The sequence below is a fragment of the Rosa chinensis genome, chromosome 2, assembly GCF_002994745.2.
Source record: "Rosa chinensis cultivar Old Blush chromosome 2, RchiOBHm-V2, whole genome shotgun sequence".
In the NCBI taxonomy this organism is placed as follows: Eukaryota; Viridiplantae; Streptophyta; class Magnoliopsida; order Rosales; family Rosaceae; genus Rosa; species Rosa chinensis.
The window spans coordinates 84,598,164-84,623,305 of NC_037089.1; the positions used below are offsets into that span (position 1 = coordinate 84,598,164).

At 38.3% G+C, this 25,142-nt stretch overlaps 2 protein-coding genes across 5 annotated transcripts; both read right to left on the minus strand.

Moving 5' to 3' along the window:
* Positions 1-7,325: 7,325 nt before the first annotated feature.
* On the minus strand, positions 7,326-9,729 carry LOC112185264 (WAT1-related protein At5g40230). 4 transcript variants are annotated; one of them, XM_040515470.1, is made up of 7 exons: positions 9,324-9,729; positions 9,164-9,221; positions 8,961-9,074; positions 8,371-8,590; positions 8,138-8,296; positions 7,864-8,015; positions 7,326-7,716 (listed from the first exon to the last, which is right to left on the minus strand). In XM_040515470.1, exons 1-7 carry the CDS (start codon positions 9,391-9,393, stop codon positions 7,572-7,574), a joined length of 918 nt encoding a protein of 305 aa, XP_040371404.1. In that variant the 5' UTR covers positions 9,394-9,729; the 3' UTR covers positions 7,326-7,571. The 4 variants fall into 4 exon arrangements, with proteins under 4 accessions (XP_040371404.1, XP_040371400.1, XP_040371402.1 ...); XM_040515466.1 differs by having other exon boundaries at positions 9,164-9,226; XM_040515469.1 differs by having other exon boundaries at positions 7,578-7,716; positions 7,864-8,052; positions 9,164-9,226.
* A 143-nt stretch (positions 9,730-9,872) lies between these two features.
* LOC112190108 (WAT1-related protein At5g40240) lies at positions 9,873-12,103 on the minus strand. The gene is made up of 7 exons (XM_024329532.2): positions 11,748-12,103; positions 11,583-11,645; positions 11,367-11,480; positions 10,973-11,210; positions 10,680-10,841; positions 10,420-10,571; positions 9,873-10,319 (listed from the first exon to the last, which is right to left on the minus strand). The coding sequence occupies exons 4-7, from the start codon at positions 11,207-11,209 to the stop codon at positions 10,166-10,168; spliced, it is 705 nt and encodes a 234-aa protein (XP_024185300.1). The 5' UTR covers position 11,210; positions 11,367-11,480; positions 11,583-11,645; positions 11,748-12,103; the 3' UTR covers positions 9,873-10,165.
* Positions 12,104-25,142: the final 13,039 nt, after the last annotated feature.

Below are 25,142 nucleotides of genomic sequence, written 5' to 3' on the forward strand. Positions count from 1 at the left end.
CTTATTGGTACCTAGCTCAGGTCCCTTAAGGTTGAGGGCGGCCTTTATTAACACTTGTTGAACTGTCTTCACACTTATGAACTTTCTCATCTTAGTCAGAAAGCCTATGTGAAATGGTGTCTAGGAAGGGGACAACGTTCATGACGGGTTTTTGAATCCAGAAGTGCTTGCAAATGGGCCTAAACCACAATGTGGGAGTAGCTCATGCCAAAATGGATTTTTCCTCTCGTGTTCGCCCTCCCCCACCTGGCCATTTCAGTAAGGTTGCCCAAACGATTTGAAAGGGAGTTTGTGTCTAGGCGACTATACTTGGGCCGCACGTTCACTTGATTTACCGCTTGGAATTTGATTCGATATCAATAATGTTTATAATAAAAGAAATACTTGTGAATACTCTATATGTGTAAATTATTTTGTTGTTTCACACTTTAAACTTGTAAAAATACTTTTCACGTTTTATACTCACTTGAGTACTTAACTTGTGTCTTTTGTACAATATACTTGTTAATACTTGTAGTTTGTAATTAATAGTTATACTTGTTTTTATTTTTGTATTTCTTTGTTAATTATAGTTACTAACTTTATTTAATGTAGGTACCGTCTGGCTGCAAGACGTAAAATACAAGCGCTACTTGGGAGGCAACCCATGCAAATCAGATTTGCTTTCTTTATCCTTATCTTTTATTTTTCGTTTTTGCTTATTTGTTTTAGTTGTTATTTTCGTAAATTTCATCCCTATATGCTTACTTATTTCATTGCATGCTTTTAATTGATTACATTGAAGATAATGCAATATTTAAGTGTGGGGGAAGAGATTTATATTTTTGTCTTTCATTTTGAGTCCAATATATATTTATATTTGTCTTTTATTTTTTAAGTCCTTTATATATAAAAAAAAAAAAAAAAAAAAAACTGCATTCATTCAGTCTTATTAAATTCAGCTATTTACAAAAAAAAAAAAAAATTAAAAAAAATAATAATAATAAAAATACTCTATACTAAACCATGTCTACATCTCCGTAGGAGTTGAGGCTGAGCTCAAGGGAAATGCGAGAGTCACCGCCATAGCCGCTACCTCCCTCGGAAGTAGTCTTCATGTTGCCAAAGATGTCCTCACCATGCATGGGGAATAGTGGAAGGGTTTCAATCTCCTGGTGATCTCCTCCTCGTTGTTCCATGAAAGATTGTCCTCCTGTTGTGCCAAAGGAGGCAGTACTGGTATTAGTGTTGAAGGGAGAGGAGGAATATGGGTCAACACCATAGCCGACATGTGACCCAAAGTTTAGATCAATGGATCTACCATCATCAGTAGAACTAGTGGATCCAAAATTGAGATCGAGAGATCCACCAACCGGAACGTTCTGAAATTCCTTCAACTTCTGCCTCTCACGAGCCTTGAGGTTCTGGAACCAAAAGAAGACGTTCTTGTCCTCGATCTGCCCATACTGTTTCAGATGAAGGCAGATCTCTTGAATCTGCTCTGGAGTTGGGTACTTAAAACCCTTATCATAGTAAAGGCCCTTGAGGATTCTTAGTTGAGGCGGTGTGGGAGCCCACCGGTTACTACTCCCGGCTGCTTGGATGCTTCCTCCCTCCTCGGTTGGTTGCTGGGCTTGTAATTCCATTTGTTGCTGGGTTTGTAACTCCATTAGTTGCAGAGTTCGTGGTTCCATGTTGATGAAGAAAACATTTGAGTTTCGAAAGAAAGGCTGAAGGGTTCAGAGAGAAAGGCTGGAACTCGGAAGAATTTTCTTTTGAAGTGAACAGTCGCTCAGAATGCACCTATTTATAGAACGAGTGAGCAGATCTCCACCGTTGGATCGACGATCTCTGAGATTAAATCTACGCGTTGGATTAAAGTCACCCGAAAACACGGAAAAGCTGTTGGCGCGTGGAGGACACGTGGGGGAACCAAACAAATCTCTAGGAGCTGTGACAGACAAGCTACAGCAGAAAGCAGGTTTAATTGCCGTGAATCAAGGAAAAGAAAGGACGCGTGGGGGAATCAAACGAATCTCGAGGATCCGTGATAGACAAGCTATAGCCGAAAGCATGCCATAAATCCAGGAAAAGAAAGGAATATTTACATGTGGGGGAGTTTCTTGGGCCGTGAACTATCATAACTCTTCTCCTTCCCGGAGAAGCTTTGTTAAAACCGTGTGCCTGTTGAGATTTCTACCCTATTTTGTGCTTTACATATACATCATTTTTTGTCTCCTCCAGATTTTACTAAGGTTTTTCTAAGCGTGCAGTCTCAAATTCCTTCTACTTCCTCATGGCTAGAACCAAGGTTACCCCTCGCAGAGGCGTCAATCAACGCCGTATTCTCTCTTTGGAAGAAGAAGGTCGTCAAGCGGCCACTAGAGCTGGGCTTACTCGTCCATGGGACCATCGTCCTATCCGTGAGCGTACCCGCAGTCCCCCTCCTCTGCCTCGTCGCTCTCCCAGACTGCATCCCGGAGAGTCTTCTTCCTCACCAGCTGCTCGTGCTCCTCGGCCTATGGCCACCCTGGAAAGCTTGTCGGATTCGATTGATGATTTGCGTTCCTCTCTCCGCGATGGTATTATGGTGACAGATTGGAGAGTCAATTGCATGATCGATTACATCTCTGAGATGAACTGCTCTTTGATCCGCTGTCATACTGCAATAAACAAGCTTGCTCAAGAAGTCAATAACTTGCAGAGTTATCCTCCTGGGTTTCCTCGCAAGGACGCTACTGCATCACACCATGAGGACCCACCTCCGAAGGCTGAAACCAGCAAGAGGGCTGCCACTCGCCCGCACACCGCTCCTCCAAAGGAGTAAATGGAGGTACAAGTCTAGGCTGAAAGACTTTAAACATTAAGCGCTGCATGGGAGGCAACCCATTTCAACTGTAGCTGTGGAGGAGCCATCAAATGCAGATTTGCTTTCTTGAACTCTTCCTTCTATTTTATTTTCTTAAATTTTAAGTTGTTTTAGGTTTCGTTGTGTTAACTTTCTCTTCTATGCTTGATTTATGCTTTGCATGATTTATATTTGTTTATACATTGAGGACAATGCATGAATTAAGTATGGGGGAAGGGTTATTGCTTTATTGTGTTTTTAGTAGTTAGTATAAAAAAAAAAATGAAAAATAGTTGATGTTGGATTGTGTTTTTTTTGTGTTTTTAATTGATGTTGTGATACACTAAGGTATATTGGATTAAACATAGTCTTGAAAAAGGGTAGCTGTTTCAGTCCCATTGCACATCGAGACTCCCTGTTCCCGTACCTAAGTGTTGAAATTAAATTAATTTTTAAAAAAAAAAAAATTGGTTACTTTTGTTTTTGTTTTTGAGTCTTAGAATGCCCTTTCAACTGTCTAGGATGATTCTATATCTCTGAAATCATGATTAAAAGAGGATCACAAAATTGAGATGATTTTTAAACATGGTATTCTTTGGTTAATTGAGATATATGAAAAATGTGTGCCTTGTAGTGGATATGGATTTCGAAACTTTGGTACAGAAAATGAGCATGTTAGGATGAGTTTTTATTCATAAAAGCCCATGTGAGATATTTGAGCCATGTCCCTTTTTCTTGAAGTGATAATTGAAAAATATATTCTTAATTTCTTGGCGATGTTTTGATGATCTCATTATTCTTTCATTTGATTGATTGCTTGCCATAGATTAAGTTTGATGGACTAGAAAATGCTAGAATTCGCTCTTGTGCTTGTTGAGACGTTTGTCAATACATGGCCCTGATTCTGGAAGGGATAGAGGCAACCTAGGAATTACCACCATTGCTAAATAAGCATGTGTCCCTATTTGTGCCCGTCGTGAGACTCCCTTAGATAAACCCCTTTGAGCTTACATTAAGCCTTTTCTTTCATCACCCTTAAATCCTTAACCCTGAACCTTAGTATAGCTACACTCCTACCCTTTGTTCTAAAAACTTAGCGGAGCTATATTTTGGGACTTTACTTGAGGATTTGGCATTGAGAAAGAAGATTGAGAAGAGGTGAAAGTTCAAGTGTGGGGGTAGACTTGTCCATGAGAAGAAAAAAAAATTATGTGAAAGCCGTGAAAAAGAAATGGAAGAGAAAAAAAAATGTGTACGGCTAGAAAATTAAAAGAAAGAAAAGAAAAAATGTATATGGATTTTAGTCCTCCATACTTGGTGAGTTTGGAGTTTGTTTTGAATTGAAGACCCACTATTGGAAAATTTGGTCTTTGTCCAATTCACTAGTTCGAGGGAAGTTTAGAGTGAAGATTTGGCCCAACATGAAGACATTAGGCCCTTTCATAAAACCTCTATGGGATGTGACGTTTTGATATATCTTGGTGGATTTCTAGAAGTCTCTACATCTACATGAGCTCTGCTAGGTTTTTAGGACACTTTGTGAAATTCCTTACCTTTCGTTTCTTAAAACCTTGAGCCTTGGCCCCATTACAACCCTTAATAAGACCTTCTTGATCCTTAAGATGGGACAGCCTTTGATTTGTGGAGATGAGTTACAAGAGTTGAACCTATGGCTTGGGTCCATCCGTGCAAGTAGTTGATATCCTTCATGAGATCTTTTCAAAAAAAATTATATTCACAAAGTGCTTTTCGTTTCTTATATATGTGAGCTATTTGATTGCCTCAAAATATTTTCTCTCACATATAATTGAGTGATTATAAGCTTTTAAGCATGGTCTTGAATTCTGAGAGAAGAAAGAGTGGATATACCTTGTGAGGATATGAATCATACTTGTTCGAAGCATGCTTAACAGAAACCATCACCATTATTACAACCAAGTCCTACTTGTGTATGTGTGGATTATATGTTTTAATTAACTCTTGAATATCTACATATTGATTCTTGGTTGAGTGCTAATCTTGATGTTGTGAAAGTAGGAGATTTCTGAGACAAAAAGTTGAAGGGCAATAGAGTCATTGTTTTTGTAGAGTCTTTAATTTTCGTTGAGTCTTAGTGTGTGTCTTAGTGTGATTTTGCTAAGGGACTAGCAAAAACTAAGTGTGGGGGAATTTGATATGAGCATTTTAATGCGACGTTTTAACTGCATTTCCCTACATTTCTTACGTTATTTCCTTATTAAAATCCTGTTTAGGAAAGTTTCCATTCTTTGATTGGGAAAGTTCCTATTTATAGAAAGTTTATATTTTTGTAGTTTCTATTTATCATTTTTAGTAAGTTGCCATTTTTCATTTTAGGAAAGTTTCTATTTTTCTTATTAGTTTCTATTTTTAGGACCTCCAAGCAAGTGGAAAATCTTGAGGTGGAAAATCAAAGTTGCAACCAAGTGGAAAATCTTGAGGAGGAAAATCAAAGTTGCAACCAAGTGGAAAATCTTGAGGAGGAAAATCAAAGTTGCAAGCAAGTGGAAAATCTTGAGGAGGAAAATCAAAGTTGCAACCAAGTGGAAAATCTTGAGGAGGAAATTCAATTCAAGTTGAACAAGTGATAAACAAGTGGGAAGATATTTTTTACAAATTTGTCTAACATATCTAGCCCTTCATTTATGTTCATCTCCACCCTCCATTCATCATTTTTTGGGCTATAAATACACTTCTCCTCTCACTCTCAAAACACATTCCTTGATCCATCTCATCTTCTTTGTCTCTCCATTTCCTTTTCATTTTTCTCTCCATTCTCTAGTTTTAAGTTTCTGCATTTTCAAGCAAGGAGAGGAAGAAGAAGAAGGAGCCGTGAAGATCATATCCTCCATCATCCACCTTGAAGGCTTGCTTCCAAGATTCAAGATCCAACCATCTAGCTCTCCATCTCCATCTCCACTCACGGTGTAATTCGTTCCTTTTCCTTGTAACCTTTTTGGTTTCCTTGTTTGATTTCGTATGAACTTGTTTCTAGTTAACAATAATGTTTAGGGCAAAGTTTAAGCCCAATTTCTATGTTTAAATAAAGTTTTCGAATTCTATAATTGTGATTCTAAGTTGCTTATGTGAGTTTGTTCGATTGAATTTGCTTGATAGAAAACTTTTATATGTTTATCTTATTTGGGTCGACACTTATAGGATTTGCATGTAATTGGTGCTAGGTTTAAGAACATGAAATCGACTTTTCGTTTTGTGTAAACTTGAATCAAAGTAGTAAAGGTTTTGGACAAAAATCGAATTCAATTGAAGAGGATTGCAATTAGGTGAACTTTTTCATACTAAGTTGTACACTTGAGTTGATAGCCTTTCTCTATGTGTAATGCGTTAAACATGACATGATTGACTAGCTTTCTAGGGTTTGATTGCATGTTTGATATGATTAATCTAGGTGCTTTCGCTTAGGTTAATTAGCATTGAAAAGTAAAATATGGGAAATCATTTGCTTTCGAATGTTTCACATGATCAACTCCTCTCTCATGACTTGGAAGAACAATTATAGGGTTTGAATCGAATTTGATTACATGGAATTGATTTTGATCTTTGTTCCTTGCGTTCCACCCTTGTATATATGTTTTTATGTTTTCTTTATTTTATTTATTTTAATTTTAATTTTAAGAATCCTAAACCCCCCCCCCTTATTTTTGTTCACTTGTATATATTTATTCTTTATTTTATTTTTGTAAATAATACTTTTCTTTATTTGTTTCACAATGACAGGTGTACCCTCAATCCCCGGAATAGAACGATCCCTATTTGCTTATACTACTAACGATATTTCAGGGTTAAATTGCGCGCTTGCTTTGAGCGCGTCAGCCCAGCCCTTTCCCTTTTTTTTTTTTTTTTTTTTTTTTTTTTTGGGCCCAGCCCTTTTTTTTTTTCTTTTTTTTTTTCGGTCTTCTTCTTTCTTTCTTTCGTTCGCTGACTTCGCTCTTCTTCCTCAGGCGGACTGAGCGACTGGAAAGGACGACTGGGCTGCGGACTGGAACAGGCGATTGGAAAGGGCGACTGGGCTGCTGACTGGAACAGGCGACTGGGCAGGAGTAGTGCAGCAGTCGGAAGCAGCAGCAAGTTCTGGTGCGGTGGCTGGAGCTGTGTGCAGCGCGGGTTATGCGGAGGGAGGCTGATCGGAGGCCTGGGCTGCTGCTGCTGGTCGGTGGCCTGGGCTTCTGCTGCTGCAGATCGCAGCCTGGTGCGGGCAGGAGAGGGCTGTAGGCTTGCTGGTAAGTGTGAGGGGCGCTGGGGAGGGGGCCGGCCGGTGAGGCTGAGGTTCGGGCTGGCTGAGGCTGAGGTTCGGCCTCTCCTTTTTTTTTTTTTTTTTTGGGTTGGCGGCAGAGAGGAAAAGGGTCTTTTTTCTTTTTTCTAAAGCTAGGGTTAGAATTCGTGCTGATAACGTGTTGTAAGATAATAAAATTGTGTTTATTATTGATAATAGGAACCCTTTATATAGGGAGTTTACAGAGTACACAAAAGGTAACAGAATCGGAATACAATTAGTATACCTAGGATACTTTCCTATTACAACTCTAAACCCTAGTTTGTAGAGGCACACATTATGTCGATATCCTTCAACAATACATGGGTTTGCACCCAAATGATAAAAAGAAGAAAAATTCAGTGGCAGAGGATATTAAACATTTATTCCTAGTCTGTTCTTGAGGAGTAAGTGCTGGAAATTTAATCAGCTAGTATTTCATCTTACACAGTGTCACATATTTTCAACCGATTTGTAGCCTACCAACAAAGGTGTCTTACCTATTGGTAAGACACAGTCTTCATTCATTTTTTCTTCTTTTGCCTTTCCCCATATAACAGCATAAAATACTATGGAGAGTACTATAGCTCCAACAACACTGCAAACGGATAAAATTAGTGTTAAGTTAAAACACACAACACAGAAGCAAAGATTAGTTATTTCTTTGTTTCTTCTTGAAGGTGATTAGGCCATGAACCTCTTGAAAAATTAATAACAGAATGAGAAGAGAGCAAGAGTAACAGACTTGCCGAGATACAGAGCATCACCAAGGAATATGAAACTCGAAGCAGCAGCAATAACAATTGATAATTGCTTGAAGCTTGCTACATACACAGGACCCTTCATGTGCATGCCCCATATGTGAACAAGGATGCCAAAGGATAAAACAAAGGACCCCTAATAGAAACAAAGGCAATAGACAACCACCAGACCCCTAAAGCCAAAAGCTTATGCTGTCACAGGAGAATTAATCTAGCCAACATTGTATATCAAGTTAACACGACTGGATAGTTTCTTACTGGGTATATAGTGGCAAGCAATGGTATACCGGGTGTTAATATCCAGGCAATCAAGTTTTTCTCTGCTATCAAACATGTTGGTGCTGATACAATTGTCCCACACAAGTTGTATAAGAAGGCCAGAACTAGCTCATCTGGGTATGTCTTCATGATATGGGTCTGTAACAAACATGCATCAGAATCCAACGCTAATTTCTCAAACTTACTACTCGTGATGAGGTTGTTCAAAATACCTGAAGGATAGCCCACATAGAGAAGAGAAGGTATCCAAGAGTAAGTAATAAGCCACCTTTTACCCACTCCTTTCTGACATTCCGAGAATGGATGGAGTCGTAGGTGATAGAATTGTTGGGCGCCTTATAGAGCACTACTACTAGTGCGCCTGATATTGATACTAGAGTACCCATCACTTTGGCTCGTGTGCTTCTGCTTCTCCAATTTAGTCTTTCCATACTGTCCAGCAGAAAACAAATGCACACCCTATCATATCAGAATACCTCACAAGAAAGATGACCTTATAATGATCTAAAAAAGAAAATGATCTTATGTGCAACTAGAAGCTCTATAAATCTATAATTGACTTTGCAAAATGAGAATGTGTTCTAGTTTAATCGACTAATATGAGTAGAAAACACATCTGGAACAAATGAAAGCTAAAAGGAATGTGTAGTTAAAAGCATTTGAAATGTGTCATTACAAGAACTCATCTATTATCAAGAGAAAATTTTATTGGATGTCGGTATCATTTTGTGAATCCTACTCGGTGTTAGAAACATTACATTTGTCAATGATCAAAGCTGAAGAAAATTAAGTGGAAACGAACCTGAAGGTTACAGCAAGTATGAAGATAAAAGCTGGGGAAAGGTTACCAATAGCTGAAGCAAGAGTTGGTGAACTGTATTCTATACCTTTATATACACATAAACTACCCGAAAACCTGCTTCATCGAATAGATAAACAATTTAAATGTAGTAAGAATAGCCATTTTACATTGTTTTCTTAGATGACAAAATCACATTACCATACCCGATTATCCCAAGGAGGAAGAGTTTAAATATGAGAGAGAGCTTGAATGGTGGAAGCCCTGTTCTGCACATCAGACATGTAAAGAAGCATTGCAATATTAGTGTATGTAGCGACAAGTTAAGAGAGTAATAACGTAGCAGGACTCAAGATTAACAAATACCTGCGAAAGATGAAAAGCAGAGGGAGGAGGAGAATGGTGGCAATTGCATAAGAGTAGACAATGAGAACATAGTAGCTCAACCCTCTTAAGGCAGCTGCCTTGAAGAAGACGCCTGACCCCACTTTGATGCACTCCACGATAATCATGGTGGTGAACGGCAGAACATCCTTGTGACCAGACATCCATTCCATCTCTTCTCTTTCTCATTCTCACAATTACACACAGGGACACCTTTATAATGTAAAATCATGAAGAACAATATGGTCTTTGTTTATAGTTTCTTCTTTGTTCTTCTTTCTGTTTAAAGTTTGGAGGTCTTAGTTTATAGTTATTTAAAGTCTTGGTAAAATGGTTGGTGTATCATTTAGAATTGTTATACTCTTCCTTTCCTTCTGGCAGTCAGTGTCCTTTAGACAATTTGCTTCCCTATGATTCTCTGTTTTGTTATGAGACTTGACTACTTCAATTCATCTACAATAATTATCATAGCGTGCATATAGTATCTTAAAGAAGACATTTACAGGAAGGTATTGTAAAAGATGTGATCAGTGATCCTAAAGAGTTGACTTTATAAGAGTAAGATATGTTGCACTGTTGCTACTCCACTTGTTCCATGGGCAAAGTCTTAATACATATAACCTACTTAAAATCAGACTTCAATGTGATATATAGCTATCACTTACATTCTTGACATAACAAATTACCTCCCAAACAATGTGGCAGTAAAATTTCAATTTGACTTGACTCGTCATGCCAAAATATTTTTGGCATTAAACTATATATACAGACCAAATTTTAGTACTATAACCACTCTAACTTTCACTTACAAGTCTCTTATACAGTTATACTTCAGTGACATCGGTTGGCAAAAGAGGAGCCCTTTGGATGGATGATTCTAATCTTTGCACTTCATTATCAGGCACCATCTTCTTTTCTTTTATTTGTGCCCATATCACCGTATAAAATCCGAACGCAATTACAACAGATCCGATCACACTGCACAAAAAGAAAGCAATCATAAGTAGAATGCCACATTTTCTTTTCATTAATTCACTTGAAGACCATAAAAGCTAGAACCGCAGAGAGAAATATATACCTGCCAAGATAAAGAGCATCACCGAGGAAAATAACAACCATTGCCACTGCAATAGCAATTCCCAATGGCTTGAACATGGCTACATAAACAGGCCCCTTCTTGTGCAAGCACCAAACATGAACACCAATGCGGAACACACTCACAAAAATCGCCTATAATGACAACACCAGATTATAATTGTTCGTCCTAAAAGGTGAAATGAAGGCAGATGAGTTTTTTTTTTGTTATTATTATTTTTTATTTTTTATTATTTTTCTCACCGCATAGAGAATGGCAACCATCTCAATTCCGAGCTCCAATTTCCATGCACTTGGATTTTTCCATTCCACAAACAGTGAGATAACTGAGCATTGAATCGTCAAAAAGAGGGTGTAGAAGAAGACTATGGTCATTTCTTCTGGATAATCCTTGACCGTAGCTGCCTGATTATTCAAACCAGTTTTGATACCACTAGTAAGTACACTACTTATTTTGCAACTTACAAGTAAGACAGGGTCAAAATGATTCTAAGGCACCAAAGTACGAGGTTAGTTATGGGACTTGTTTTGTTTACCTGAGCGATATTCCATGATGAAGACACAATACATTGAATTGCAAGTAGAAGACCTCCGAAAACCCACGCTGAGTGCTCTGAATGTATATGATGATTTTTGAAGCCAGAATGTGGTAAGGAAGCCATCAAAACAGCAGGGCCCTTGTAGAAGGTCACTATCAGTGCCCCACACACCGATATTATGGTGCCCAAGGATTTGGCTTGACCGCTTGGTTGCCTCAAATCAAGCTTTTCCATCCTGAAGTTCAAGTATTTTTCAGTCAAAAATCAAAACCATCACAATAGTCTAGCTTTTTGAATCAAGAAGTAAGAACTTACTAATGTGAGAAAAAGATAAATCAACAGTATTTTTGTTCCAAGTGTGTCTGCAATTGTAAGTGAAGCAGCCTAGTACCTGAAAGCTACGGCAAGCAAGAAAGTGAAGATGGGGGTAAGATTTGCCAGTGCTGCTGAAAGAGTAGGTGAACTGTATTTGACACCAGCAAAGAACAAAATTTTTCCTGAACTCCTGCAATTGCAATTTATTTCTCCATCATTCATATATTCACCTCATTTCAATGACCAATTGAATATGAGAGGCTGAGACAGCATTAGTAAGTGTCCTGGTTACCCTATTAAGCCAAGAAGGAAGAATCTACAAATGAGTTTGCAATTCAAAGGAGCTCTCTTGTTTCTGCATAAGGGAACATTCAAACCTTCATAGTTAGTGGTCACATGGAGATAACACTAACCCAACAGCAACTAAAATCAACAAATGAAGGAATAGAAAGCCCACCTTTGGAAGATGAAATAAGGGAAAGCAGGACGGTACCGAGTGCATTATAGTAAACGATGAAAACAAAGTGGCTCATCCCTCTTGACATGGCTGCTTTACTTATCGTTGACACTCCAATTTCTGCGCACTCGACCAACACCATGGCAGCAAAAGGCACTGAGCCCCATATACGAGATTCAAGTGCCATCTCTTACTCTCTCCTCACTCACAGAACACTCCTTACTCTTTACCTTCTACAGAGTAGAGACAGAAAAAATCAAAGAGAAAGAGAACAGAACTTGAATCATTGACTTTGTTCTATTTAAATCTGATTTGACCATTGGATGCACCACCAGCCAGTCAACCATCTGCATATAATCAACTTCTTATTAGGGAGGAGTATTCAGACCAAGGCTATGCACTTGCACCAACACAAATAAATAGTTAGATTGCATTAAATACACTTTTTATTTATTAAAAATAAAATTGATAATAAATATCAAGAATTGAGATTATTTTATAACAGTTGAGTCACTTGGACCATCGGTGCATATAATAATTTTCATCTTCTTACTTATCGGTAAGTTCCTCCAATTTTATTGCTTTACATACAACAAAATAGGCCATAATCAAAGTCTGAAAATACAAGCAATAAATAGATAGATAATCAACATGAAAGATTCGAAGCATCACATCCAGAAAGAAAACTACAGAAGGTAGAGTCCACTCACAAGTACTTACTTCCACTTATGTATTAACAAGTAATGTTGATGACATGCATTAAAGTGGACATGGACATATTATAACTTAATCCCATCATTATTGACCTTGAAATCTACACAACCGCATGCTTCATGCATTTCAATGTTCCATTATTGTTATCAACTTGGAGCCTGTTTAAAGAAAAACAATTAAACAATGATAAGTGGTGGATATACATCTTTAATGGGAAATTTGAAACTAACCCAATAATCTTGTTCTTATGGCATGGAGAGCTTGAATATCCTCCTCTTTTTTAGGTCTGAATCAAAATTTCGAAGGATTTAAGTAGACTAGGAAAGGCTAATCTTTGAAGGACCCAACTCTCATTTTTGAGGTATATCAGCAAGGAAATTAAGGAGTGTAATAGATTTGCTCTGTGTTGCTGGCTTTGACCTATGTCAGCTTCATCCTCTGAAATTCCACCGCCTCTTTCAGTTAGTGTGCGGTGTGATAGTCTACATTGTAGTGCGGGATCTGATTGAATTATAGGATGACTCTATGTCACCAAAATTTGAGCTCAAATTCTGTCGCGTACTGCCTACAAGTGTAAAAAAGATAAAATGTGGTAGTCGATAGACACTAAAGGGTAACGACAAAACAAGTGAACTTGTCGTTTTTTAATATTTTATTATCAATTATAACATCAAGACAACAACTGGGGAGACACACAATAATCAGTTTTCCCGTGAGTCGATTACCACTTATGAAGAGAAGACAAGGCATTTTAGTAGTATGCTGCCAAATATATTTAATTAAAGGGTTAATGCTCATACACCCTGTTTTTGACAAAATACTTCCCAAAAACCCCACTAAACTACTTTTGTTCCTCTCCACCCAGACTTCTGTCTCTTTCATTCCTTCTCACCCAACTCTTCCTTTTTCTTTTCCTTTAGTACCCTTTTGTTACTTTATGCATAACGTATTCTGTTCTTTTAAATTTTGATGAAACGTGGTGGGCCCATTTGTTTATTTGTTTAAATCAGAAAGCATGATAAGAATTCATCATCTATCTCAAAGGTAAACAGTATACCTTATTATTCATAATTTCGATCGTTGACAGACTCGAATTAGTTGCCATCTGTAAAAATACAAGCAAAGAACTGCAAAAAGAAAAAGAAAAATTGAGAAAGCTGAAAGCCTATAGAGATAATCTTGATAGAGAGTCACCTAACTATTGGGATATCATTTATAGACTACAGACTAGAATCTATAAAATAGAACAAGAGGTTGATAATCTCTTATATGTTCTTGAAGAGGAACAAAAACCTCTGAATTATTTGAGCATTGGTTAGATCCGCACTTCACTGGTATCAGAGCTTGTAAAACAGCTCAAGGAGAACCCCTCCTTAATGGGGACAATGTCAGAATTGTTATTAGAGAAAATAAATTCTCTACTAAAATCTTCTGATGAGAAATATCAGAAGTTGTTACTAGAAGTATCTAGATGTCAGTCGACTCTAGAAAAATTTCCTACTATAATCCACCAATTGGAAAGATTGGAAAACAAACTGGATTATATCAAAGATCTTCCAAAAACGGAAGAAGAAAGACTGACGAGTGTCAGTAGAAAAATCAAAGAACAGCAAAAAACGCTGGAGTCTATACTGAAGGACAAGAAATTGCCTACAGTAAAAAAGAAGACTAATGGGTTCAAACCATTAGAGAAACCAGACTCAAATCGTGTTCCTAACATGATTTTTCTGGAACCATCTACTAGTCAGACTAGTATTCGGTATGAAAACCCGGAGAATACAGAAAAAAGAGAAATGAAGATGTTAAGCATCTTTGGAAAGAAGAAAGGAGTTCAACTCCTAAATTCTGAAGAATTTGAATACAATGAAATCGAGCATGAGGTAAAAAATTCCTCAATTCCAAAACTAGATTTCAAACAGATCTACAGACGGGGAACATTTGACCTGATGGATAGCCATCATTTCAAAGTACTTGAATTTACAACCCCCTCAACAACAGGAGAAACAGATCTCTTGATGATCACTCCTGCTGAAGTTGCCAGAGCACAAGCAAAGCAGTATCAATTTATGCACATTGGAGCAGTCCAAGTCGGCATAAAACTGTTGGCAAGAGAAGGCATCAACTGTTCAGTCCTATGTGTCCTGCAAGACAATAGATTGACAGACTTCCAAGCTAGTCTGTTGGGAACTCTAGAAGCATCACTATGCAACCAGGTAGCATATTTCAACTGCTTCCCCAACTTCTCAACCAGCTTGAAGGATGCAGCCCACTGCCTCAGACTAAGAGTCAAGACAGATGGGATCTCAATGAAAGAAGAAATGCAAGAATTGGCAATAGTATACAGAGTGTACTATAAACTAATGAGCACCACAGTGGAACCAAAGACAAGGATTTTCAACATCCCTGGTCTCACTACTGGATTCCTCACCAGCCAGAAGAACCATTCACAGCAGATTCACAAGGTTGCTTGGAATGAAGTAACTTTTCCTCTTGAATGGAAATTATCTGGTCCGAAGAAACTACCGGAAAGAGCAAAAGCAAAGATCTACGAGAGTAGACGTACTGGAGAAATCAGCCTCAACTTTGAAGATCACAGGAAAAGTGATGTCTGTCCTGAAAACATCAGGATAAACAGCAGTCTTCTGAGAAGAAGCTACAGCACCAGAGAAGCCGGTGTCAGTGGTACAAAACCCACTATTGAAGAGCCAATATCAGAAGAAGATTTAGAAGCTGATCTACTCAGACCAGCCCATATGCTCAGAGCTGAGAGGCTCTATGATCTTTACAAAGAAGCTGAAAATTGTGAAAGTCCTGAACGATTAGAAAAACTAATCGAGGAAATGAAAGAATTCAAATGCAGAAAGACAAGAAAAGTCTTTCCTTATCAAGATATTGAAATGGAAGATGGAGAGAGCTCCAGAACTTTCATAAAAAAGGAAACAAGGGAAATGAAACTCCCAGTACAGAAAGCCCCCACGGGTAAAAAAGGAGAAAGAAATTCTCAAAGATTTGTCCCTGAGGACAATCTGCCCAGAGTTCCTATCACCAACTATGGAATCTGGCTGAATCTAGACAAGAGTCTAGACAAAAGAAAAACCATTGACCAATGGGTAGACAGCCTGATGATGGCTTCAGCACTAACCCTTGGAAAATTTGAAGCACCAGATTTGCAGGTGTACTATGAAACTACTCTCACCGGAGTGGCAAAAAAGTACTACCTATCCTTCAAAGAAACTGCCAGAGGAAGAGACTGGCTTGAAGAAATTAAAAATTCAAAGTTTCCGTATGATTTTGCAGTACCCATGTACGATCAGTTCTGTGGAGATCTCTCAAATCTGAGTGATAAAGCTAAAGAAACGGCAAAGTCGAATATCTATGCTCTCAAAATCTGTGACATGAGATATTTCGAAAAATACCTGAATGAATTTCAGGAATACTACTGTACAATTGGTGAACTAAATAATACTGATCTAGTTAATCTGTTGCACAGAAAACTCCCTAAACCATGGAGAACAGCTGTGAGAGAAAGCATAGCTGCAAAACCAATTGAAAGATTTTCAGTTGGAGGAATTGCCGACAGAATCCGGCAACTACTGAAGGAGCAATGAAAAGCCAATCTTAGAGCTAAGATGGCCAAGAAGCAACTCAAAGGAGTTGAAAATTTCTGTTACGGAATACTGGATATGCCCACAAACTGGGGATGTCATGAATCCAAATTCCACAGAAAGAAGAAAAAAGAAAAATATTACTCTAAAAAATTCAAAAAGAGTAATCAGGAAAAGAATTGGAGATTCAAGAAAAGTTCCAATTACAAGAAGCAACAGGATAAAGATCCAAAGAAGAAGTTCTTCAAGAAAAAGAAGAATACTCATCCGCATCAACCTAGCAAGAAAGCTTGCAGATGTTGGTTATGCAAAGCTGAAGGGCACTATGCCAATGAATGCCCAGAAAAGGGTAAAAGATTTACTAAGGCTCTCTTTGAAGAATATGAGCAAATAGTAGAGGTAGCAAACATGAAAGGCTACGAAATAGCCTATTCTGATGATGAAGATGACGACAGGTCAGTCTACTCTGCCTGGTCTGAGGAAGAAGCAAGTTCATCAGAAGAGTCTGAGACTGATTCGGAAGTAGAGTACTTCGAATCCAGACAAATGCATGTTTTGAAAATCAAAAACTGGGAAGAAAGCAAGACAGAATCCTTCATGTCTTCTTATCAGGTGAACCCTGGTTCATTCGTTTGTGACTACTGCTTTTGTCACCAAAAGAATGGTCTCCCTATGTTCTGTGAAGAGTCTAAGAAGACTTATCACAAAGAATGCTTCATAGCTGAAGCTAGAAGAAAAACCAAGAATGGACTTGTCAACCAGTTGGTCGAACAAGAATATGAAGAGTATTTTGCTGAGAAAAAGGCAAAAGAAGTTGAAACTCTGTTCCAGGAAACCATGGAATCATCTTCCTTAGTAAAGAAGGAAGAAATAATCTTCGGTGAAGAAAAAAACGATGAAGATATTGAACTGGTTGAAAAACCAGAAACTACTGAACTGGTGAAACTACCAGAAACTGTTCATCTCTTAGAACGACGAGAGACTACTGGCAAGTGGGATCTACTTGGCCAACCTTCGGGCAAGTTTGATAACAAAGTCAGATATGATCCTCCTGCCTGGTACACTAAGCCAGACAACAACGAGGTGATTCCTACAGACTGGGATGATACAAAATCAGCAAGTTTAGCTGAATCTCCCACTCAGGAAAATGTTCCAGAAGAATGTAAACCGTTTATTCCGAAGGAACAGGCTCAGAAAAATGAGTCCCAACAATCAAAGGTCGTCTCTACAAGCAGATACAGCAACTACATAGAGATTGGACTAAAATTCTCTGATCACAGAAAATATCATCTACATGCTTTTGTAGATAATGGATCGGGATTTACTGTTGCAAAGAGATTTGCAATTCCAGACGAACTCTGGAAAGAAGATAAAAAGAAGTCAGCTACTGGTGTTACATTTGACGGAAGTCATCTCACCATGAAAAAAGTAGCAAAAAATGTTCATATCACCATTGGTGGAGGAACATTTATCATCCAGAATGTTTGGCAATCTGAAGGCCAAGGATCCGATTTCTTGTTGGGAAATGATTTTATTCTCCAACAACGATTCATTCAGGATGAAGAAGCGATAGGCTTCAGAAAAGGAGAACGGGTGTTCTGGGCAGACCGACTCACACATGCATTCAGTGTGGTAGGTCCTGGTTTTACTACTCACTATCAGAGATCGCAACAGAATAGTGGTGATCTTACCCCCTACAAACCCAAATTTCAGCCCATACTCCAAATCAAACAACAAGAAGAACTGCTTGTTGAAGAATCTTCAGAAGAAGAAGAAGAAGCTAGTGAAGATGAAGAAGCTAGTTTCATCCATGAGCACAACCTCAAGCACTTTCAGAACAAGCTTGAGTCCCAGCAAATTCCCACTCTTGAGAAGATCAAGAAACTACTTGAGCAGAATGTGGATACAAACCCGCAGAAGTTTTGGGAAAAAGACCCAGTGGTCTGTGAATTGAGATTGCACGACATGAACGCTATCTGCCATGTCAAAGCTATTCCTCAGTATAAAGAGGAAGATCAAAAAGAATTCAGAAGTGATATTGAAGATCTCCTGAAGAAGAGATTAATTCAACCTTCCACTAGCCCTCATCATGCTCCAGCATTCTACGTGAGAAATCATGCAGAAACTCTACGAGGAAAAGCTAGAATGGTTATTGACTATAGAGATGTCAACAAGAAAACTGTCAAAGACGGATATCAAATCGCTCAAGTCAGAGTGCTGATCAACCAGCTCAGAGGAGCCAAAGTCTTTCAAAATTCGATGCAAAGTCGGGTTTCTGGCAGGTCAAGATGCATCCTGAGAGTGTACCTCTCACTGCATTCGGAACACCACAAGGTCATTACGAGTGGCTGGTAATGCCTTCTGGTCTGAAGCAAGCTCCCTCAATTTTCCAAAGAAAGATGGACAACATCTTCAAGCATGTGGCAGAGTTCTGCGTCGTCTACATAGATGACATCCTGGTCTTCTCCAAAAACAGAGAAGAACACATGAAACACCTCCATGAGGTAGCAAATCTGATAGTTCAGCATGGAATTATCCTAGGAGAGAAGAAAATCTTCTTTATCCTTGATGAAGTTGATTTCCTAGGGATAAACATCAAGAATGGAGTGATAAAACTCCAACCCCATATTCTTGAAAAGATCTGGAAGTTTCCAGACAGAATTCCTGATGCTAAGAGTCTAGAGAGATTCCTTGGTGTCATAAATTATGGGAGAGATTTCATCCCTAAAATCTCAGGATTAACAGCAATGTTATCTCCCAAGACTAGTTCCAAAAGAAAATGGAACTTTACAGAAGATGATGAAAAGATCGTGAAGCAGATAAAAAATCTCTGCAAAAACCTCCCTCCTCTTCAACAACCAGAAGAGAATGATGAGATTATCCTCCAGACTGATGCGAGTGATAATTACTGGTCCGGTGTTGTTTTGGCGAAAGCGCCTGGAACCAACATTGAAAAAATTTGCAAATTTTGTGGTGGCAAGTTCAGCCCTGCAGAACTGAATTATCCCACAGGGGAAAAAGAAATTTTGGCTGTCAAGAAAACAATTTTGAATTCTCCAGCTTTTCTTGGAAAACCCTTTATTGTGCGCACCGATTGTGCCAGAGTAAAGAATTTCAAAAATTTTAAACTTGATAAAGCTGCTGACAGAGGAAGATTAGCAAACTGGCAATTGTTTCTTAACCAATATGATTATACTGTTGAATTAATTGCAGGAAACAAGAACTATCTTCCAGACGCATTGACCAGAGAATTGGCAATGTTCAGCCAAAGAGAAGACGACGAAGGTCGTAATCCCAGAAGTAAAAGGCCTGGGAAAGAACAAGAACCTGAAGAAGACCCAAAAGAAACCAAGGAGAAAATCCTTAAAAGGTTTCTGCTAAGCTCAAAAGGCTTGGCCTCAACTGATCAATCCCAGGGTAAAGGATTGGCTAGCCCGTCTCAAACGGCAGACGGTAAAGGCTCATCAAGACCGTTGATGGCTGCTGCTTTGCCAAAAAGTAGACCAACTCCTAGTGGAGTTATAAATGTTTTTAATTATGAATTAAGAACTTTTGATACTCCTGTGTTCAGAACTGGCAGGAGACTAGCTTATCACCAGAAGGCAATCTTGGATAATCTTTTATTTGCCTTTCAAGAAAGAAGCAGTGGTCTAATGTTTCCGGCACTCTTTGCTCTAGCCGAAGAACTCTATGAGAATGCCAGACCACAAACTGAAGAAACCCATATACAGCAGAGTGCTGTAAGAAGAGAAAAAATTTCCTTCCTCGAAAGTCCAGAAAGTGCTAAGGTCCCTATCATGGCACTCAATGAATCAGATTGGCATGAATTCCACAATCTGATAGGAAGACACAATCCAGAAGACCTAGTTCCTCCAACACTCTTCATTGTCGCTGGACCATATGTTGGAAGATACCTGGTAAATGTTCAGAGTGAACATCCCTAAGAACACAAGCTTTGGCTTGTTGAGAATGGTTTTGTCCATAATCTGTGGACTAAAACTAATGATGATCTCAAAGGTTTGCCTCCCATTATTGTCAACACAGTCAAAAACATCAGGAGAAATGACTGTACACTTCGACTGAAGTTCAGATCTACTCCCCCAGAATGGAGTCAGAAGGCAAACGGAATTGAATATATTCCTCCATATCATTATGTTAGGATCATTCAGAGGAAATATCTTCAACCAGCCTGTGTAGCATACAATGGTCAACCAAATTCAAGCATTCCTTGGATGAAAGCTATGGCTCTGGAATATATGAAGAAGATCATCTCTGAAGACATCAGTAACACCTTCCTGGCAGCAGGAGAAAAAATAATCATCACTGCATACGATCATCCTGACGTAGTCAGCAGTGACCTATTCCTATCTCTCACCAGAAAAGAGATAGATTCAACTATGGCATGCATGAGATGGGTGGAAAAGCTTGAAACTGACAACCACTATAAGATGTATGTCGATACTGATGTTGAAGATAATGCTACTACTGTTAGAATGGCCCAGACAGACAACAGCTCCTTTGTCTTTGGCCACCATTCAGAAACAGACGAAAATATGTAGCATCACGGGTGAAGATACAGGTGAACTATCCAAACAAAGAACTGTAGTACTTTTGACTTTTAAAAGTTAAAGGTTCCTTTTTCTTTCAAAAAGAAGAAGAGATGGAGATATGTCACCTACCATAAGAAATGCTTCACCTACCTACTTTTGTTTTTCTCCATCCGACCTCCACCAGCAGGAGCACTCAGAAAAGCAAAAGTTCACGAAGCTATCCTGTATATTTTATGTTTTGAATTCCAGTTTGAGTTCCGCTCTCTATATAAAGAGCTTTAGGTTACATTTGTAAGGCATCAGAAAATTGAAGAGAAGAGTCTTCTCTCAAAAGAGTAAGAAAGCCATAGTAAGCCGTGTGCTTCTCCTACCTATTCAGTGTGCAGTAATGTGCTTTCATTACAAGTAAGTTTTCGTTCTCATTCTCATGGGTAACTAAACAGCTTTTGCTGTTTACCCGAGGATGAGGCTCTGGATTCCTAGCATGTATTTCTGTTGAATAAATAAAGGAATACCCACCCATGTTTGTCATTAATTAAGTTTTATCTATCACTATCTCGTTTATATTATAGTTTGCATTATATCTATCAAACCAGTCTTCCATCCATCACCATCCACTTCCTATATGCATCTGAAGTTTGAAAAGCTTTGTTTACTAGAAAAAACCAGTTTTAAAACCAAGATTAAGACAAGCAGCAGTGATTCCACCTGTTAAAGTATCCGCTAGGCAGGAAGCCGTTAGGAGAAAAACTTGGGTATGTTGAAGGCTAGTCTTGTTTTCAAACTTGCTTTAAAATAAAGTTTCTAAGATAGACAAAAGTTCTAAAAACTCAGATAACACATAGGGACTACCCCTTTTTAGTCTTTTCCTAAGCAAATAGTAAGATACGAAAAGTTTTGTGCATTTGGGAACAATACATGAGATTTTTGGGCAAAAGGGAATTACCCCTTAATTAAAAGTTAAAAGAAAAGGGTCCTTGACCCATAGCCTCAAAATGAGCAAAAATTATCTTATTTAGCCTATCAACAGATTTTTGTTCCCACCTACCCAATTTAACATCAAATGACCATTTTGCCCTTAAATCAATTAATTAATTACATCCACGGCCACTCTATCTCTCTCTTCCTCCGATCCGATCTCTCTCTCTCTCTCTCCCTCCATCCAAAATCCGATTTAGGGCCTGCTGCCAAAAATGGAAACTGACACTTTTGGAAATTTTCCAAAAATAGTTAGGTATTTATACCCGAAATGGAAACTTTTCCAAACACGATAACTTCTTCATACGAACTCCGATTCTTGCGTTCTGCATATGCCCGAACTCGTATCGATGAGCTCTACAACTTTTGTGAAGGAAGTTTTCTCAAATTCCGTACGTAAAAAAAGTCGATTTCGCAACCCCCCTAAAATGTGCATTTCGAATAATTGTTCGCCCGAAAATAACTTCACTCCACCCTCGAACCATGAAATCGTACTAACGAACACTTTATTAATTCAAGGAAATTCCAAGACATTAATAACAAATTTCCGGGGTCTTACAACTCATATTATTGTCCCCCAATAATCATATTATTGCCTCCCAATAATCATATTATTGCCCCCTAATTTTTTTTTATATTTTCTTTTTTCTTTCCTTCTGGGCATTCTGCCCCAATTTTACCAAAAACCAAAAAAAAAAAAAATTGATTATGGTGAATCAAAATCGAAGAGCTTCATTATACTTATATTATTGCCTCCCAATAATCATATTATTGTCCCCTAAATATTTTTTCTGTTTTCTTTTTTATTTCCTTCTAGTCATTCTGCCCTAAGCTCACAGTATACAAAAAAAAAAAAAAAGTGCTCTGGGCACCTAGGAATTACTCTGGCCACTCACCTCCATCTCTACTGCCAGACCTCAACACCTTACTGTCTCCCACACCCTAACATTCCTCAAACTCCCGGCCAATCACAGCCATCGGTCCGTCGTCACGGTTAACCCATCATCATTGACACCATTCTCAGATCCACCACCGGAGAGCTGAAAGATGAGGAGCCATTCTTGAAATCACAGGTCGGAGCGTTCTTCACCGCCCTGACGGTTTGCGCCAATTGTTTTCCGGAGGCGGCGCAATGGAGCGAAGGCGAGACCCGAGCGATGGACAAGTATTGGCCGCTTCTGGTCCGAGCGCTGCCGCTGGACGTGGTTTTCGTCCCCGATCTAGAGGGGTCGTTGATGGGGATAGGAAGCTCGATCGGGCTGCCATTCGTTGGGAACGGGATGAGTGATATGAGATTGTCAGTGCTCTCCAGGAGATTTTGGTCGGCGACCACCGGGGGTATGAGGAAATGCAAGGCGTTTTGAAAGACGTTTTGCGGTTGAAATGGACGGAGGATGGGACGTCCACCGGAGAGAGAGAGAGAGAGAGAGAGAGAGAGAGAGAGAGAGAGAGAGAGAGAGAGAGAGAATGAGGACTATTTTGTCAATAGAAGTTAGATTGAGTAAATGGGGTTAAAAAACTCTTAGTGGAGTATGTGGGCAATTTTTAGCCTAAAATCGGGTAAGTGGTCACGGCCCCTATAATATAATAGAAAACCTAACAAAGAGGTATGATACAAAAATAATAATAAATTCTAATACAGAGATGTTATACAAAATCTATTAACATTTAGGCTATAATTGAATGTACAAAACAAAAACTAAGCCTTCTATATGTTAGATACATACCTGAAATCAAATTATCTAGAAAAAAAAAGTATTTTAATGATCAGGTACCTTTTTAGTACATACCTTACAAATAGAACAATTGTATAATATGTTATTAACCTATGTTTGCTTTCCATTCGAGTGTTTATATGAAAAATATAACATACCTTTTATATAGAAAAACAGACCACGAAATAGAGAAAATCAAATATAAAACTCGATCTAGGTATTGATTACAAGAGCTTCAATAATCAAGGGTCTAGTTCATCAAGTGTATTTGTTTAGAGCTTGTGGCATATTAAGAAATTTTTGACAAAAACATGTTTTATTTTCTATGTCACTTAATGAGAATTTATTTATGTAATCAACCTAATCAACAGATTTAAGTGTTTTTTTTAAATAAAAAAAAAAATCATGGATGGGTTTAATCTAGAGTAGCGCTAGAGACCCCAAAAAATTATACCAAATATGAATCCCAAATGACGTGGCAGCTGCCACATAATCTCTTTTAACTTAGTAACTTCCAATGTGTAAATAAAAATTTATTTATTTGAGGAACTAATATACTTTTTGAATTAAAATCCTAATATTAGCAAAACAGAAGAGGAAATAAAACTCTACACACAAACAATCAAATTCCAACAATCTCATTACTGATAACACTGATTCTTAAAATCACAAGTTATTGTCATCAATTTTTTAATGCAGCTCCTCATACATAAATAATTCCATTTAATAGAAAGTGATAGCACCAAAAATTTCACTTGATCTAATTCAAGGAATCATTTAAGCTTTTTAATATTTTGAATGGCAACATGCACAATTGTAAAGGAGACAGCTCCATTTCAAGTGAAGATTCTTGATCAAAACACTGTTTGTATAATTTTAAGAAACAGTTATTGGAGTTGGTTGGTTGCTAGCACGTTGGGGGATTTGGCAAGAAGCTTCGTGGTCGTTAGGGTTTTGAAAGCAAACTTATACATAGATATTAATATAAGGGCTAATTACTGTTTAGTACCCTGTAGTTTGGGTCGAACATCAATTCAGTCCCTCGACTTTCAATTTCATCAAAAACACCTTCACACTATCATTTTCTCGTCTAATAGGTCCATCCGTTATGATTCCGTTAATTTATGCCATTAGCTGCTGACGTGGCGATCCAACTCAGCACAGGTGGGCCCCACATGAAAATGAAATTCCTAAAATGACCCTGGCCAATCTGAAATGAAAAAAAATCCAAAATAATTCAACACTTTGCTTTTGGAGAGATTCGAACCCACGCAAGTGGGTGTGAAAGTGAAAGCCCCAACCACCGGACCACATGCATGGTTCTAATATATTCCCACAAAATTAATATATATTTATATACCCAACTGAATATGGATTAAATCCAAAATAAATCAACACTTTGCGTTTGGGGAGACTCAAACCCACTTAAGTGAAAGCCCCAACCACATGCATGGTTCTAATATATTCCCACAAAATTAATATATATTTGTATACCCAACCGGATATGGATAAAATCTAAAATAAATCAACACTTTGCGTTTTGGAAGACTCGAACCCACGCAAGTGGGTGTGAAAGTGCAAGTCCCAACCACCCGACCACATGCATATTGTTGACATGCTCCAACAAAAATTAATATATATCTCTATTTTGGATTTAATCCATATCCGGTTAGGTATACAAATATATATTAACTTTGTGGAAATATACTAGTACCATGCATGTGGTCCGGTGGTTGGGACTTGCACTTTCACACCCACTTGCGTGGGTTCGAGTCTCCCAAAACGCAAAGTGTTGATTTATTTTAGATTTTATCCATATCCGGTTGGGTATAC

Excerpts from the sequence above, each read along its gene's own strand:
- LOC112185264 (XM_040515466.1), bottom strand. The coding sequence starts at position 9,514 with ATGGAATGGATGTCTGGTCACAAGGATGTTCTGCCGTTCACCACCATG. Across the intron at positions 9,075-9,163 it reads TTCCTCCTTGGGATAATCGG|GTTTTCGGGTAGTTTATGTG; the intron begins GTATGGTAATGT and ends TCGATGAAGCAG. Across the intron at positions 7,717-7,863 it reads GATGCTCTGTATCTCGGCAA|TGTTGTTGGAGCTATAGTAC; the intron begins GTCTGTTACTCT and ends ATCCGTTTGCAG.
- LOC112190108 (XM_024329532.2), bottom strand. The coding sequence starts at position 11,209 with ATGGAAAAGCTTGATTTGAGGCAACCAAGCGGTCAAGCCAAATCCTTG. Across the intron at positions 10,842-10,972 it reads CATCATGGAATATCGCTCAG|GCAGCTACGGTCAAGGATTA; the intron begins GTAAACAAAACA and ends TTGAATAATCAG. Across the intron at positions 10,320-10,419 it reads GATGCTCTTTATCTTGGCAG|TGTGATCGGATCTGTTGTAA; the intron begins GTATATATTTCT and ends CTTTTTGTGCAG.